The 18,148-nt window shown below is 43.0% G+C and overlaps 1 protein-coding gene across 1 annotated transcript in view; it reads left to right on the top strand.

Annotated features, from left to right (window-relative positions):
* LOC143986712 (CD109 antigen-like) overlaps window positions 1-18,148 on the top strand; it is a 101,260-nt gene that overhangs the window by 13,440 nt on the left and 69,672 nt on the right. The window contains 1 exon segment of the mRNA XM_077485115.1: window positions 17,482-17,581. Within this exon segment, the coding sequence (XP_077341241.1) occupies window positions 17,482-17,581 (100 nt within the window).

Raw genomic sequence — 18,148 nt, 5'->3', positions numbered from 1 at the left:
GGTTAACGAGTGTTTCACAAAAAAAAGCACTGTATTTCTAAAAATTCTAACTCGGTTTGCGAGTGTTGTCTCGCAAAACGAGCAGGATTCAGGCCAAAAGCGGTGTGCAGTACCGCTTTTAGCCTGAGGTGGGGGGGGGGGGGCGCCAGAGCCGAATAGTGCCGATCGTCGGCGTTCGGAAATGCAGGGAAAGGCCCGAGGACAGTTCAGCTGACCTTGACAAACCTCGGAAAAGCTTGTGAACGGAGTCTTTCCGAGGTTTGCCGAGGTCAGCCGAAGTGTGTTCGGGCCTTTTCGGCCGTTTCCGAGGCTCTCCGGCACCCCCCACCTCTGGCCGCATGCGGTGTTGCATCCAATTGAAGTCAAGGGAAAACTCGCTTTGATATGCCAGTACATTGGATTACGAACATACTCCTGGACCAGATTATGCTCGTAATCTGAGGTTCCACTGTATATATATGTGTATATATTGTGTATATATATATATATATATATATATATATATATATATATATATATATATATATATATATATATATATATATATATATGTGTGTGTATATATATATATATATATATATATATATATATATATATATATATATATATATATATATATATATATAATATGTATGTGTGTAGCAGTACCCCTGTAAGGGCTGCTGATTTGGTTATTAGCAATCTGCCAATCACCCTGTTGCCAACCCCCCTTCCACCATTTTAAAGACAATGAACAGTCATTTTGATCTGTTTTGTTACTTTATTGTGGGGTACAACTTGGATGAGAGAAAAGGGGAATATGAGGGAATATGAGATGCCCATCATACCACACTTTCTTGACGTTACTCGGCCTTGGCCTTGTAACTTTGTAGACCAGAATGATATTGTCTTTATGAATCAAAGAGCCAGAGGCTTACACACCCTCTCTTCCAGACTCCATGAAACTGACCCAGTCTTTGGAAGATATTACCAATGTGCTATCCAAGCCAGAGATGACACGGCATCTCCCCTTGATGACCTGACACATGGCAATAAGTGGACTACTGCTCTCAGCCAGTCCGTTACTGACAATGCTGTGCTCCCCGGCCACAGCATTCTACACTGCTCTGACCAGCTTCTCCTTGTTTCTTGTTGCACTGACCTTCTCCTCTTAAAAAGGACCATTCTTTCTCCCCGGTTACAGAATGCTGCTCTACTCTCCTCCGCTTGACCACTACTTCCTCTGCTTGATCTTCTTTACATCCAGGTCATGTGTTCCCCGGTCAGAGCAGCCTGATGTTTCCTTAGAGATGAAGATCCTTATCTTTAGCTCCTTCCCAGCAATTCCTCCATCCCTTCTTCACGTTCGCCACATCCCCAGGTGGGGACGTGCGGAACAGCACCTCTGTACTCCATTGTCTGTTCCTACTTTCCAGACTCCTCCCTGGAAGCATGTGACCTCAGCTTATATGGGAGGCCTGCCCCCTGCCATTACCTAGAGATAATTGGTCAGGGCTCCTCACATGAGCTGCCTGCCACTCAGATCTCAAATCCAACCAGAACCATACATCTAAAAGCAAAGGAGGCATCTCTGAGTCAGAGTACAGGTGGCCACACCCCCACTACAACAGACACCCCCAGTCCAAAATCAAAACCAACCAGGCCTGAAATTAAACACAAGTCTGGCTAAATTTACCTGCACCTGGGCCCTATAGCTAGAAAAAAAATCCTACTCTAGCACCTACCTTTAGGTAGAGGGTGCTACATTTATATATATATTTATATATATATATATATATATATATATATATATATATATAATATACACATACATACATACATAATGATGGATGAGCCGAACACCCCCCAGTTTGGTTCGCAGCAGAAAATGCGAACAGGCAAAAAATGTATTCAAACACGCGACCACCGTTAAAGTCTTTGGGATACAAACATGAATAATCAAAAGTGCTCATTTTAAAGGCTTATATGCAAGTTATTGTCATATTCGGCGAACAGTGAACAATTTGGGGTGTTCGCGGCAAATTCGAAAAGCTGTGGAACACCCTGTACAGGTCTATGGGAGAAATATAAGTGCTAATTTTAAAGGCTAATATGCAAGTTACTGTCCTAAAAAGTGTTTGGGGACCTGGGTTCTGCCCCAAGGGACATGTATCAATGCAAAAAAAAGTTTTAAAAACTGCAGTTTTTTTCGGGAGCAGTGATTTTAATAATTATTAAAGTGAAACAATAAATATGTTTATATTATATGTAATATATGTAATATTCCTTTAAATTTAATACCTGGGGGGTGTCTATAGTATGCCTGTGAAGGGGCGCATGTTTCCCGTGCTTAGAACGGTCCCTGCACAAAGTGTCATTTCTGCAGAAAAAAAGTCATTTAAAATCACTCGCGGCTATAATGAATTGTCGGCTCCCGTAATACAGAGAACACTCATTGAAAGTCATTGATAAAAAAAAAAAGCGTGGGGTTCCCCCAAATTCAATTACCAGGCCCTTCAGGTCTGGTATGAATATTAAGGGGAACCCAGCGTTAAATAAAAAAAAAATTTACGTGGTGTTCCCCCTAAATATCCATACCAGACCCTTCAGGTTTGATATGGATATTAAGGGGAACCCTGCATCAAATTTAAAAAGAATTGATGTGGGGTCCCCCTACAAATCCATACCAGACCCTTTATCCGAGCACGCAACCTGGCAGGCCCCAGGAAAAGTGGGGGGACGAGAGAGCTCCCCCCCTCCTGAACCGTACCAGGCCACATGCCCTCAATATTGGGAAGATGCTTTAGGGTCCCCCCCGAAGCACCATGTCCCCATGTTGACGGGGACAAGGGCCTCATCCCCACAACCCTGGCCGGTGGTTGTGGGGATCTGCGGGTGGGGGGCTTATCAGAATCTGGAAGCCCCCCTTTAACAAGGGACCCCCAGATCCTGGCCCCCCGTTTGTGAAATGGTAGGGGTACTTTTGTACCCCCTTACCATTTCAAAGAAAGTGTAAAAAATTGTTAAATAAGACAAACACATTCCTTTGTTAAAAAAAAAAGAAAAGATTCCAGTGGTGGTAATCCCACTCTTGCTATCCAACGATGGATGATCATCTCTCTGGGGTCCAGCGATAGCTGATCTTATCCAGCGATGGATGATCTCTCCCTCCAGTGCAGTCCATCCATGCATCCTCTGTCTCCACTGTCAGAGACACTGCGGGATGCCGGCCGTCTGCCGTTTCTTATATGAGGAGGGCGGGGCCATCCGTCACCTGACCCTGCCCCCCTCTGATGCAAGTGGGGGAAGCCGGGCTTCCCCAATGACGTATGGGTGACCCTTCCCCACTCTGATGTAACGGAAACCTGCGTTACATCAGAGGGGGCGGGGTCACCCATACATCATTGGGGAAGCCCGGCTTCCCCCACTAGCGTCAGAGGGGGGCGGGATCAGGTGACGGGTGGCCCCGCCCTCCTCATATAAGAAACGTCAGGCCGCCGGCATCCTGCAGTGTCTCCAACAGTGGAGACAGAGGATGCATGGATGGACTGCGCTGGAGGGAGAGATCACCCATCGCCGGATCAGATCAGCCATCGCCAGACCCCGGAGAGATGATCATCCGTCGCTGGATAGCAAGAGTGGATTACCACTGCTGGAATCTTTTTTTTAAATTTTTTTATTTTTTTTAATAAAGCAATTTTTCAAAAGTGTTTGTCTTATTTAACTATTTTTTACACTTTCTTTGTGAAATGGTAAGGGGGTACTTTTGTACCCCCTTACCATTTCAAACAGGGGGAGCTGGGATCTGGGGGCCCCCTTGTTAAAGGGGGCTTCCAGATTCTGATAAGCCCCCTGCCCACAGACCCCCACAACCACCAGCCAGGGTTGTGGGGATGAGGCCCTTGTCCCCATCAACATGGGGACATGGTGCTTTGGGGGGACCCCAAAGCATCCTCCTACTGTTGAGGGCATGTGGCCTAGTACAGTTCAGGAGGGAGGGACCGCTCTCTCATCCCCCCTCTTTTTCTGCGGTCTGCCAGGTTGCGTGCTCTGATAAAGGGTCTGGTATGGATTTTTAGCCTTTAAAATTAGCACTTTAAATTTTGAACGTTCGAGTCCCATAGACTTTAATAGGGTTCTAAAGTTCACACAAAGTTTAGGTCTGTTCGCAGGTTCTGGTGCGAACCAAACCGGAGGGCGTGTTCGGCTCATCCTTAGCCGTGACAATGCTTTGTCCTTGCTATACATCCCTCAATTACTTTCCAGAGTGTTTTATCTCTGTGCAGTTTTCTGGACATCGTCCTCCAGTCATTCCTGATCCCTCCAACAGATAATATCTTCCTTTTGTTTCTTTTTGTCTCAGTTAGTGGGTTAATTTACTGCTCTTGCATTCTCGTCTGATCCTGCTAATTATGCCTTAAATTCTTATACCTCTATGCATTTTCATTTGAGTTTAATGAGGATTTTAATTATAATTTATATGCTTTGGTTCTGCTGTTCTGTTTTATATTAAATTGCAGATTCTTTTATTAATCTTGGCTGATGAAAACTCATTAACCACTGCTCGACTTCGTGCACAACTTATAGTCATAAGGACAGAGTTTAAGCTGCAGTTATATGCCAGCTTTGTGCAGTTCAGATCATATATAGTTAAACCCACGTTTTTTTTTTTTTTTTTTTTTTTGTTTGTTTTTTTGTTTTTTTTTAAGCTTATCCCAGTTGGGGACAAAGGAAAATGTCAGTTTTCACAGTAAAATAATCTTTTTATTATAAAAATGATAATATATGCAATATTTCATGTGATTTGACTCTTCTAATGTTGAATGGATAGATATACAGTGTATATATACAGTATTATACATAACGTATATTATTAATAAATAGTTATTTTTCCTTTATCTTATAAGAAGGATGTGACACCACCTACTTTACCAAGATGAGTGTAGCCTCAAATACACAATAGTTTACATAAAATAGAGGTACCCTAATCCAGAATTCATAATGCAATCAATCTTCTTGCATTACTTTACCAAGATATTAGAAGTAGCATATAGATATTCATATCTATTGTGCAAGGTGCATGTTCCTGTATAACACATCCTTCTTGGGCCAATGCTCCATTTTTTATTCCTCTATAAATGCTGCACGTGACGTACCTCTCTGCCCCTCAACTAAGCATTAAGCATTTTTTACTTTGCTGTGATGCCCGTGTCTGCACATATATCTGTATCTAGACAATGTCTACTACTAGTGCAGAGCATTTAAGATTTATCTCATTATTTTGGATATTTGCCCCCAATTTTTTAGATCTTTCCAATCTTTGCACTGATTTAAGGATTTGATGGATGGAACTGCTGCTATTCCTATACAGTCATGGCCGAAATTGTTGGTACCCCAGAAATTAATATTACACTAACACATGTTTGGCTATACACATGTTTATTCCCTTTGTGTGTATTGGAACAAAACAAAAAAAGGGAGGGAAAAAAGCAAATTGAACATAATGTCACACAAAACTTCAAAAATGGGCTGGTCAAAATTCTTGGCACCCTTAACTCTTTGGAAAAAATAACTGAAATTGGTCGCTTCCTATAACCATTAATAAGCTTCTTACAACTCTCACCCGGAATTTTGGACCACTCTTCCTTTGCAAACTGCTCCAGGCCCCTCTTATTGGAAGGGCGTCTCTTCCCAACAGCAATTTTAAGATCTCTCCACAGGTGTTCAATGAGATTTCGATCTGGGCTCATTGCTGGCCACTTTAGAACTCTCCAGCGCTTTGTTGCCATCCATTTCTGAGTATGTTTGGGGTCATTGTCCTGCTGGAAGACCCAAGATCTCGGACGCAAACCCAGCTTTCTGACACGGGGCTCTACAGTGCGACCCAAAATCCTTTGGTAATCCTCAGATTTCATGATGCCTTGCACACATTCAAGGTACCCAGTGTCAGAGGCAGCAAAACAACCTCAAAATATAATTGAACCTCCACCATATTTCACTGTAGGTACTGTGTTCTTTTCTTTGTAGGCCTCATTCTGTTTTCAGTAAACAGTAGAATGATGTGCTTTACCAAAAAGCTCTATCTTGGTCTCATCTGTCCATAAGACATTTTCCCAGAAGGATTTTGGCTTACTCAAGTACATTTTGGCAAACTGTAGTCTTACTTTTTTATGTCTCTGTGTCAGCAGTGGGGTCCTCCTGGGTCTCCTGCCATAGCGTTTAATTTCATTTAAATGTTGACGGATAGTTTGCGCTGACACTGATGCTCCCTGAGCCTGCAGGACAGCTTGAATTTCCTTGGAACTTGTTTGGGGCTGCTGGACACAGTGCACTATGGGAAGCCCCACGTCAATGCAATCACGAGATTGCAGACCTGCGCTTCATTTTCAGGCTTTTAACCCGTCTTGTGGCGCAAACCAAAGCGTTGATTAGCTTACGCCCTTAGAATCACTACAGGCGGGAGCATTGTTGTTTAACCACTTAACAACCGCCCTATAGCTGAATGACGGCTACAGGGCGGTTTCTTAACTCTGGGAGGCCGTCATATGACGTCCTCCCAGAATTCCGCTCTTGCGCGCTTTGGGGCGCTCACTCGAGAGCATCCATGACCGCCGGGTCCACAGGATCACGGTAAACGGCCGGTAAACTCATAGCGGCCGTTTACCACGTGATCGCTCCGTCAAATGACGGAGTGATCACTTGTAAACAAACCGGCGTCATGTTATGACGCCGGTTCCTCCCTCCCCCTCTCTGTACCGATCGGAACAGCGGAGGGGGAAGAGATCGGTGTCAGCAGCGATGTGGGCTGCATCTGCAGTGCCCACATCGCTGCTCACCGAAAATTAACCCCTCAATTCCCTGACAATACTCTGCAATACCCTGCCATTACTCTGCATTACTCTGCAATACCCTGCAACACTTTGCAATACTCTGCATTACTCTGCAATACTCTGCATTACTCTGCAATACTCTGCAATACTCTGCAATACTCTGCATTACTCTGCAATACTCTGCAATACTCTGCAATACTCTGCAATACTCTGTAATACTCTGCATTACTCTGCATTACCCTGCAACACTCTGCAATACCCTGCAACACTCTGCAGCACTCTGCAACACTCTGCAATACTCTGCAATACTCTGCATTACTCTGCAATACTCTGCAATACCCTGCAATACTCTGCAATACTCTGAAATACTCTGCAATACCCTGCAATACCCTGCAACACTCTGCAACACTCTGCAATACCCTGCAACACCCGCCAATACCCTGCAACACTCTGCAATGCTCTGCAACACTCTGCAATGCTCTGCAACACCCACCAATACCCTGCAACACTCTGCAATGCTCTGCAACACCCGCCAATACCATGCAACACTCTGCAACACCCTCCAATATCCTGCAATGCTCTGCAACGCAATACTCTGCAACGCCATACTCTGAGATACCCAGCCATACTCTGAGATACCCAGCCATACCCAGCCATAGTCGGTGATACCCTGCAATACCCAGCCATAGACACCCCCCCCCCTCCCGCCGCCCTCCGGTGCTTCTACCGACTCGCCAATACGATCAAATCCAGAATCTTTTTCAGGCTTCCCAGCTTAGAGGTGAGATGCGGGGTCTTATTGACCCCATATCTCACTGTAAAGAGGACCTGTCATGCCATATTCCTATTACAAGGGATGTTTACATAACATAAAAGTGATCAAAAAATTTATTTTTGGGAAAAAAAATGTCAAACTAAAATAAATAAAGTAAAATGAACAATAACATTTTTTTTTTTTTTTAAAGCGCCCCTGTCCCCATGTGCTCGCATGCAGAAGCGAACGCATACGTAAGTCCCGCCCACATATGAAAACCGTGTTCAAACCACACATGTGAGGTATCGCTGCGAACGTTAGAGCGAGAGCAATAATTCTAGCCATAGACCTCCTCTGTAACTCAAAACATATAACCAGTAAAAAAAAATTAAATCGTCGCCTATGGCGATTTTTAAGTAACGGCGTTTGGCGCCATTCCACGAGCCTGTGCAATTTTGAAGAGTGACATGTTGGGTATCGATTTACTCGGTGTAACTTCATCTTTCACATTATGCAAAAATTGGGCTAACTTTACAGTGTTTTTTTTTTTTAAGCACAAAACAGTTTTTTTTTTAAAAAAAAGCATTCGAAAAATTGCTGCGCAAATACCGTGCGAGATAAAAAGTTGCAACGACCACCATTGTATTCTCCAGGGTGTTTGCTAAAAAAACATATATATAATGTTTTGGGGTTCTATGTAATTTTCTAGCAAATAAATGATGATTTTTACATGTAGAAGAGAAATGTCAGAATTGTCCTGGGTGCTCCAGAACGCCTGATGGCGCTCCCTGCATGTTAGGCCTCTGTATGTGGCCACACTGTGTAAAAGTCTCACACATGTGGTATCGCCGTACTTGGAAGTAATAGCAGAATGTGTTTTGGGGTGTAATTTGTGGTATGCATATGCTGTGTGAGAAATAAACTGATAATATGACAATTTTGTGAAAAAAAAAAAAAAAAAAGTTAAAAAAATCTTGATTTTGCAAAGAATTGTGGAAAAAAATGACAACTTCAAAAAACTCAACATGCCTCTACTAAATACATTGGAATGTCTTCTTTCCAAAAAGGGGTCATTTGGGGGGTATTTGTACTTTTCTGGCATGTTAGGGTCTCAAGAATTCAAATAGGCCTTCAGTACTTCAGGTGTGATCAATTTTCAGATATTGGCACCATAGCTTGTGGACTCTATAACTTTCACAAAGACCAAATACTATCCACCAATTTGTACTTATTTTTACCAAAGATATGTAGTAGTATAAATTTTGGCCAAAATTTATGAAGAAAAAATTACTAATCTGCTAAATTTTATAACAGAAACAAAGAAAAATTCATTTTTTTACAGAATTTCCTGTATTTTTTCTTTTATAGCACAAAAAATAAAAAACCCAGCGGTGATTAAATACCACCAAAAGAAAGCTCCATTTGTGTGAAAAAAAGGACAAAAATTTCATATAGGTCCAGTGTTGCATGACTGAGTAATTGTCATTCAAAATGTGAGAGCACCGAAAGCCGAAAATTGGTCTGGTTATTAAGGGTGTTTAAGTGCCCAGTGGTCAAGTGGTTAAATTAGAGGTTACTTCTGGGTTTTCATGGAATAGACGAAAACCGGAAGCGACGTCGGCAGCTCCGTTCTTTGCACGGCCCAAGAGGAGCTGAAAGCAAGGTAATAGAGAGCGCGCCATGCAGCCCTGAGGGCTTTTTTCAGTAAGGAAGAACATCTGCCAGCTGCCTAGCTGATATGTTGAGAGAATCTGTAATTGTACTGTAGTTGTGTCTTAGATCAATCCTGCTTTTGAACATAACCATGTCAGCATTCACAATTCCTAACCTCCCAGACCTGCTTCATAAAGCCGTGACAATGCTTTGTCCTTGCTATACATCCCTCAATTACTTTCCAGACTGTGTTATCTCTGTGCAGTTTTCTGGACATCGTCCTCCAGTAGTTCCTGATCCCTCCAACAGATAATATCTTCCTTTTGCTTCTTTTTGTCTGAGTTACTGGGTTAATTTATTGCTCTTGCATTCTCGTCTGATCCTGCTAATTATGCCTTAAATTCTTATACCTCTATGCATTTTCATTTGAGTTTAATAATGAGGATTTTAATTATAATTTGAATGCTTTGGTTCTACTGTTCTGCTTTATATTAAATTTCAGATTCTTTTATTACTCTTGGCTAATGAAAACTCATTAACTCTTACACTGCTCGACTTCTTGCACAATTATTAATCATAAGGACAGAGTTTAAGCTGCAGTTATATGCCAGCTTTGTGCAGTTCAGATCAAATATATAGTTAAACCCATGTGTTTTTTTTTTTTTTAAGCTTTGTCTTATCCCAGTTGGGGACAAAGGAAAATGTCAGTTTTTACAGTAAAATAATCTTTTTATTATAAAAATTATAATATATGCAATATGTCATGTGATTTGACGCTACTAATGTTGAACAGATAGATAGATTTGGGATCAAATGTCATGTGCATTGTAAATGTAGTTTTTGGCCTCAGGACAATAAAGGTTCTGAGGGTTAATTATTGTAGGTAGGCCTAACACCAGTCTGGCCAGGCTATGTTTAAAAGTTCTGCCTGGTCAAGTGAATATTGTTTGTGAGACCCATGTGGTCTGTTCTGGTTCCAGGACCGGGGAACTCCCATGAGGGGTCCCGGTCATGGGGTGTTCGATATCCTGCAACATGTTCCTGTTAGTGGCCCCTGATAGACCTGTCTGGTCTGGGGTATCGACCAGTCTGTTCCAGAGTCTCGGAACCTGCTGGTCAAGGTGCATTAACTGAGGGAGGATTCAAAATTTCCGGGTGTGCTCTCAGCTTGGAGGGACACCACAGCTCGTGGAAGTGACCGGGGGAGGACTCTTCGGAGGAGGGCCGGCAAGTGGCCTCCTGAGAAGTGCCTGGTTACTGAGTTGGGAAGGACATTGACGAATTCACAATTTTCCAGTACCATAAAGGAAGCGGGAAACGTTCCAGGTACGGTTGGAAAAAGGTTCCTGTATACCCTCAGTTGATTGTTCATGTTCTGAGTCAACGTGCTGACTGCCATGATCTCTGGCTAGAGATCTGTTCAGCCTCGAAATACCCAGCTGCGAGTAGCTACTCTCTGGGTGGAAAATAGAGACATTGATAAACCTGCAGTTCAAGGTGCCTGAGTTCTTCACTCATGCCCTTTGTTCCCTAAGAGACTGTGTTTGTGAAGGTTCTACTGCAAAATAAACCTTTTTGAAAGGACTTCTTCTGTGTCAGTGTACAAGTCGTTGTGGTATTAATCCTGGGAACCCCTAGACATGGGGGAGCAGGCTGAGAGAAGGTAACCGGTAAGCCCATTAAGTTAAGGCCGCCCTGCAACAGGTTATGGCCGCTAACATATATATATATATATATATATATATATATACAGTATTATACATAAAGTATATTATTAATAAATAGTTATTTTTCCTTTATCTTATAAGAAGGATGTAACACCACCTATTTTACCAAGATATTAGAAGTAGCATATAGATATTCATATGTATTGTGCAAGGTGTATGTTCCTGTATAACACATCTTTCTTGGGCCAAGCCTCCAATTTTTATTCCTCTATAAATGCTACACTATTTTGGATAGGTGCCCCCAAATTTTTAGATCTGTCCCATCTTTGCACTGATTTAAGGATCTGATGGATGGAACTGCTGCTATTCCTACACAGTCATGGCCGAAATTGTTGGCAACCCAGAAATTTTTCCCGAAAATCAAGTATTTCTCAAAGAAAAGTATTGTACTAACACATGTTTGGCTATACACATGTTTATTCCCTTTGTGTGTATTGGAACAAAACAAAAAAAGGGAGGAAAAAAAGCAAATTGGACATAATGTCACACAAAACTCCAAAAATGAGCTGGTCAAAATTCTTGGCACCCTTAACTTAATATTTGGTTGCACACCCTTTGGAAAAAATAACTGAAATCAGTCGCTTCCTATAACCATCAATAAGCTTCTTACAACTCTCATCTGGAATTTTGGACCACTCTTCCTTTGAAAACTGCTCCAGGTCCCTCTTATTGGAAGGGCGTTTTTTCCCAACAGCAATTTTAAGATCTCTCCACATGTGTTCAATGGGATTTAGATCTGGACTCATTGCTGGCCACTTTAAAACTATCCAGCGCTTTGTTGCCATCCATTTCTGGGTGCTTTTTGACGTATGTTTGGGGTCATTGTCCTACTGGAAGACCCAAGATCTCGGATGCAAACCCAGCTTTCTGACACTGGGCTCTACAGTGTGACCCAAAATCCTTTGGTAATCCTCAGATTTCATGATGCCTTGCACACATTCAAGGCACCCAGTGCCAGAGGCAGCAAAACAACCTCAAAACATCATTGAACCTCCACCATATTTCACTGTAGGTACTGTATTCTTTTCTTTATAGGCCTCATTCTGTTTTCGGTAAACAGTAGAATGATGTGCTTTACCAAAAAGCTCTATCTTGGTCTCATCTGTCCACAAGACGTTTTCCCAGAAGGACTTTGGCTTACTCAAATAGATTTTGGCAAACTGTAGTCTTACTTTTTTATGTCTCTCTGTCAGCAGTGGAGTCCTCCTGGATCTTCTGCCATTGCGTTTCATTTCATTTAAATGTTGACGGATAGTTTGCGCTGACACTGATGCTCCTTGAGCCTGCAGGACAGCTTGAATTTCTTTAGAACTTGTTTGGGGCTGCTTATCCACCATCCGGACTGTCCTGCGTTGCAACCTTTCATTAATTTTTCTCTTCCGTCCATGCCCAGAGAGATTAGATATAGTGCCATGGGTTGCAAACTTCTTGATAGTGTTGTGCACTGTGGACAAAGGCAAATCTAGATCTCTGGAGATGGAACCTTGAGATTGTTGATATTTTTCCACAATTTTGGTTCTCAAGTCCTCAGACAGTTCTCTTCTCCTCTTTCTGTTGTCCATTCTTAGTGTGGCACACACAAACACACAATGCAAAGACTAAGTGAACTTCCCTCATTTTTATATGCTTTCAGGTGTGATTTTTATATTGTCCATACCTGTTACTTGCCCCAGGTGAGTTTAAAGGAGCATTACATGCTTGGAACAATCTTATTTATCCACAATTTTGAAAGGGTGCCAAGAATTTTGACGAGCCCATTTTTGGAATTTTGTGTGACATTATGTCCAATTTGCTTTTTTTTTCCTCCTTTTTTGGTTTTGTTCCAATACACACAAAGGGAATAAACATGTGTATAGCAAAACGTGTTACTGCAATACTTTTCTGTGAGAAATACTTGATTTTCTGGAAACATTTCTGGGGTGCCAACAATTTCAGCTATGACTGTATATACTGTTTGTGTGTGTGTGTGTATATATATATATATATATATATGTGCAACATGTCTGATGATATTCAAGCAATGAGCTGTTTGTGCTGTTGAGGGACTGAGGAACTGATCAGAACACCGTAGGATTGTTATTTGTGAACATGCATTTTAAGTGATAATACCTTGTGTAGATCTGCTACCCCCCCACGGGTTTACCATACAGTTGGTCAGAGTCAGCAACAAGCTCCCCACTCCACCCCCACCCTTGTCGTAGGCACTTATATGTGGTTGGTCACCCTTTACATTTAAAGAGGGGACTTGTGTTTATATTGATATGGGGTACTGCTCGAGTCCTGAAGACTGAGCTGTTTGTATTTATTATTTATAAGTAAGAATTATATGTATTAACCACTTCCCGGACAATTGCAGATTGACAGCTGGGCGGTGGTTCTGTTACCCTGACTGGGCTTCAGTCTGACACACTGCATCTCCGATCGCAGTAAGGAGCCACCGACAGAGGCTTCTTACCACGTGATCCGCTGTGGCCAATCACAGCTGATCATCGCATGAACCAGGAAGTGCCGGTAAACGGCATTCCTCGGTTCATGCTGACAGGGAGAGCCGATCGTCGGGTCTCCCTGTCAGAGGGGGGTCTGTGCTGATAATCAGCATATTGATTATCAGCACAGCCCCCATCAGATGTGCCCGTCAGCTGCCAGCCAGTGATCCATTAATAAAGCCTGTCAGTGCCAATCAAATTGCCAATCAGTGCCCATCACAGTACCAATCAGTGCCCAGCAGTAACACCTGTCAGTACCTCATCATCAGTGCTGCCCATCAGTGCCACCTGTCAATGCCCATCAGTGCCACTGGTCAGTGCCCATCAGTGCCACTTGTCAGTGCCCATCAGTGCCGCCTATCGGTGCCCATCAGTGCTGCATATCAGTGCCGCCTTTAGGTGCCCATCAGTGCTGCATATCAGTGCCGCCTATCAGTGCCCATCAATTCTACATATCAGTGCCACCTTATCAATGCCAGCTCATCAGTGCCGCCTCATCAGTGCCCATCAGTGAAGGAGAAAACAACATTTTTTGACAGAAACTAAGAAAAACGAATTTTAAAAAAAAATAACGGCATTTATTAGTTTGATTAGCAAAAAATAAAAAACCCCAGAGGTGATAAAATACCACAGAGGTGAGAAAATACCACCAAAAGAAAGCTCTATTTGTGGGAAGAAAATTATAAAAATGTAGTTTGGGTACAGTGTTGCATGGACCATGCAATTGTCATTCAAAGTGCGACAGTGCTGAAAGCTGAAAACTGTCCTGGGCAGGAAGGGGTGAAAGTGCCTGGTATTGAAGTAGTTAATAAAATGGTTAAATGGAATTAAGTTATTTGAATATTTTACACCAATAAACGTGCCGTGGGCCAATTATTTACCAAGTTAATCGTTGAGTGTCTTTATTTATTAAGAAAACTATACTTTGGTATTCAGGGAATGAGAGGTGAGCCCTACGTTTCCATGGCCTTTGGAAGAGTTCTCCTCTATTGTTCTCAAGCGGTTCTTCCCCATCACCAATCTGTTCAAAACAAAACAATTTTGGCTTTAGATATATTTTACACCAGAAAAATATAATTTGTTATAACTAATGAAATGTATTATACAGTATAAATAAAAAGCATATATTGCACTTTATTTCTATTCTCCCCTTAAATACACCTTCATTACTGAAAACTGTATGTAACAAAATTGTCTGGACCACAGAGCTCGGTTTGAAGTGAAGCCCATGTCTTTATTGTGAGGAGCTCCGTGTTTGATTGTCTCTTATAGGAAAAAGTTAAAGCGGAGGTCCACCCTAAAATGGACCTCCGCTCATCGGAATCCCCCCCCCCCCTCCGGCGCCACAATCGGCACCTTTCAGGGGGGAGGGGGGTGCAGTTACCTGGATAATCCAGGTAACTGCACCCACTTCCGGGCTAGCTCTCTGCGGAAAGGGGCGTACGTTACGCCCCTTTCCGCAAGCGCCCGCCCCCTTCAGCAAGTGCCCCGCTGCCTGCTGGGAAACACACAGCTCCCAGAGGCAGCGGGGACCGTCCGGATTGCGCCGCGCGGCTCGCGCATGCGCAGTAGGGAACCGGGAAATGAAGCCGACAGGCTACATTTCCTGATTCCCATACCCAAGATGGCGGCTGCAGGACCCGCCAGACGAGCGAGCGATCGGCTTCGGGTGCCGACATCGCGGGCGCGCTGGACAGGTAAGTGTCACTATTTAAAAGTCAGCAGCTGCAGTATTTGTAGCTGCTGGCTTTTAAAAAAAAAAAAAAACGCGGAGTCCCGGTGGACTCCCGCTTTAAGGTAGCTAAGGTGAATATGCATCTATGGCAGCCCACAAGCCTCAGAAAGATTGGCAGATTTATGAAGTGTCTTCTGTGTACATGCAGGTTTATCCAAGTCATGATATAGTCAGTAGGAATTAATTACATCCTAATAATGAATGTGATTGCTACTAGCTATGCAATGTCTTGAGATTCCTGAGACATTATAGTAGTGCATAGTGATGCTCAACTATCAAAGCCAAATATGAACGAGTTTGTTTGTACCCTGTACTTAGAAAGCCCCTAGATCAGGCATGTCCAAAGTCCGGCCCGCGGGCCAATCGCGGCCCGCAGTCCGGTTTTGAACGGCCCGCCTGGTGTGCTGCGGGATCAGGGCTGTCAAATGAGCCGATCCCCGGCACTGTGTGAAGCTCCGTCGGCTTCAAAAGTGAAAGTAAAGTGCAGAGGAGTGTGCTGTGCTCTCTGCTTCCCCCTACAGTGCAGTACCCGGCTGAATGAGGAAATGGAATGGAAAGGTACTGTACTACAAGCTAGATTCGTTTTAAAAAGGCTTTATTTATGTGCATGTGTGTCTGTATGTATGTATGTGTGTACATGTGTGTCTGTATGTGTGCATGTGTGTCTGTATGTATATGTGTGCATGTCTGTCTGTATGTATGTGCATGTGTGTCTGTATGTGTATGTGTGTCTGTATGTGTGTGTGTGCATGTGTGTCTGTATGTGTGTGTGGGCATGTCTGTATGTATGTATGTGTGTGCATGTCTGTCTGTATGCATGTGTGTGCATGTGTGTCTGTATGTATGTATGTATGTGTGCATGTGTGTATGTGTGTGTGTGTGCATGTGTGTCTGTATGTATGTGTGCCTGTGCATGTGTGTGCATGTCTGTATGTATGTGTGTGCATGTGTGTCTATATGTGTGTGTGTGTGCATGTCTGTCTGTATGTATGTGTGTGTGTGTGTATGTGTGTCTGTATGTGCATGTGTGTGTGTGTGTCTGTGCATGTATGATTGCATGTGTGTGTGTGTCCATGTATGTCTGTATGTATGCGTATGTGCATGTGTGTCTGTATGTATGTGCGTGTATGTCTGTCTGTATGTGTGTGCATGTATGTGTGTTTGTATGTGTGTGCAGCATGTGTGTCTGTATGTATCTGTGTGCATGTATGTGTGTGTGTGTGTGTGTGTGTGTGTGTATGTATGTCTGTATGTGCGTGTATGTATGTGCGTGTATGTCTGTATGTATGTATGTGTGTGCATGTGTCTGTATGTGTGTGTGTGCATGTGTCTGTATGTATGTAAGTATATGCATGTGTCTGTATGTGTATGCATGTGTCTGTATGTGTGTATGTCTGTGTGTATGTGTATGCATGTGTGTTACTTTTAATCCAGACCCCCCCCCCCATTCTTGTACCATCAGAACTGCTTTTGTGGTGCTTGTGTGTGTGATAGCAGCCAGGATTGCTGCTCCTCTGAAAAGCAATCCATATACAGATCGCTTTTCAGAGGCATTTGAAAGGTGGTAAAGAGGCATTATGTTGCCTCCTCACCACCTGTTTTAAGCCCGTAAATGTAGCATCACTATACCGCAACTGTGCAGTCTACACAGTTGCGGGGTAGTTGCAGTGCAGGCCCATTCACCCTGAGCATACCTCCAGCTGCAGCCACAGCATGTGTACACCCCCAGCTGCTCCCTCTGCAGCTAAAGGGGGAGAAGTTGGGGGTGGTAAAAACAGCTTAACCATGTAGTTTTACTGCCCCTCCAATAAGCCCTTGGTTCACATCTGCATGGCTGCATGCTGTGTGTAGGGCAGCCCATGCATTTCCATGGGCTTCCATACCCACAAAAATGCAGGGAAAGAAGTCCCAGAGCTTTTTTTTTTTTTTAATTGCGCTGCACCAAAAGCACCCCATGTTTCCAATGTGTGGGGTACCATTAAGACTTAACGGTACCCCCAAAGAACAGAGCATTCGTCTGTGTGTCAGGCAAACGAGCGCGACAAAGGCACGAGAATTTTTGTTGGGCCAGGTATGAGTGCTCGAATGACCGAATTTTAATGGTTCAAAGAATGTCAGGCAAAATGGTCGGCCCTCACACATGTTCACTTCATCGAATCTGGCCCTCTTTGAAAAAAGTTTGGACACCCCTGCCCTAGATTGTAAGACCAACTTGCATACTTAAGCAATGTTTTGGAAATATGGACTAAGCTAGGAAGCTAGGACTAATGAGCTCTTCATCTTCTTTTTCATAATCTGATTTTCCTTATCTTTACAGGGAACACTGTAACTCGAACATATAACTCGGCCACAATGAAAAAGATATCAGTTTGTGATTTCTGTGCACCAACTGCACTCAATGTAGATCAAATGTGGAAGTAAAACAAACCAACCCACCAGTCAGCCCGCCAGCCAACAGTGCCTACACACCTACATTCTTCTTGCTTTGCATTTCTACGGTTTTATCTTTTTTAGACAATAGAAACATGGAAAGTCTCTGTGCCCAGTAATTAGCACCTATGGTTGTTGGGTTTAATTTCCACCAAGGAAACTATGAGCATGAAGTTTGTATGTGTGGGTTTTCTCTTGGTGCTCTGGTTTCATCTTGCAATACAAAGATAAGATTAAAGGGGTATTAAGCCCAAAACAAAAAATGTAATGTATTGCAGCTTACCAATCATTAGAAGTGGTGGCTGCATCAGTTTTCTTTTATTGTTGTTTCCTTTTGTTTTCAACTGGTGATCTGGCCAGTAACACAGTACCTGTATTAGTGAGACACAGCTCTGGATGAATGAGAACAGGAGGCACAGCAGACAGCAGCATTGTCAGTCTGGGGGAGGGTAGTGTTAAATGTATTAGCAGATTTGAATACAATAACAAATTGAAGCCAAACTCTAGCTCACACTTTAGAATCAGTTGCAGTAAAAGTTTTTTTTTTTCTTTCC

The sequence above is a fragment of the Lithobates pipiens genome, unplaced genomic scaffold (genome assembly GCF_037356315.1).
Source record: "Lithobates pipiens isolate NorthernLeopardFrog02 unplaced genomic scaffold, aLitPip1_a1.2 Scaffold_18, whole genome shotgun sequence".
Classification (NCBI taxonomy): Eukaryota; Metazoa; Chordata; class Amphibia; order Anura; family Ranidae; genus Lithobates; species Lithobates pipiens.
Note: the sequence above shows the minus strand (reverse complement) of the source record. Positions and strands in the feature narration are given on the sequence as shown.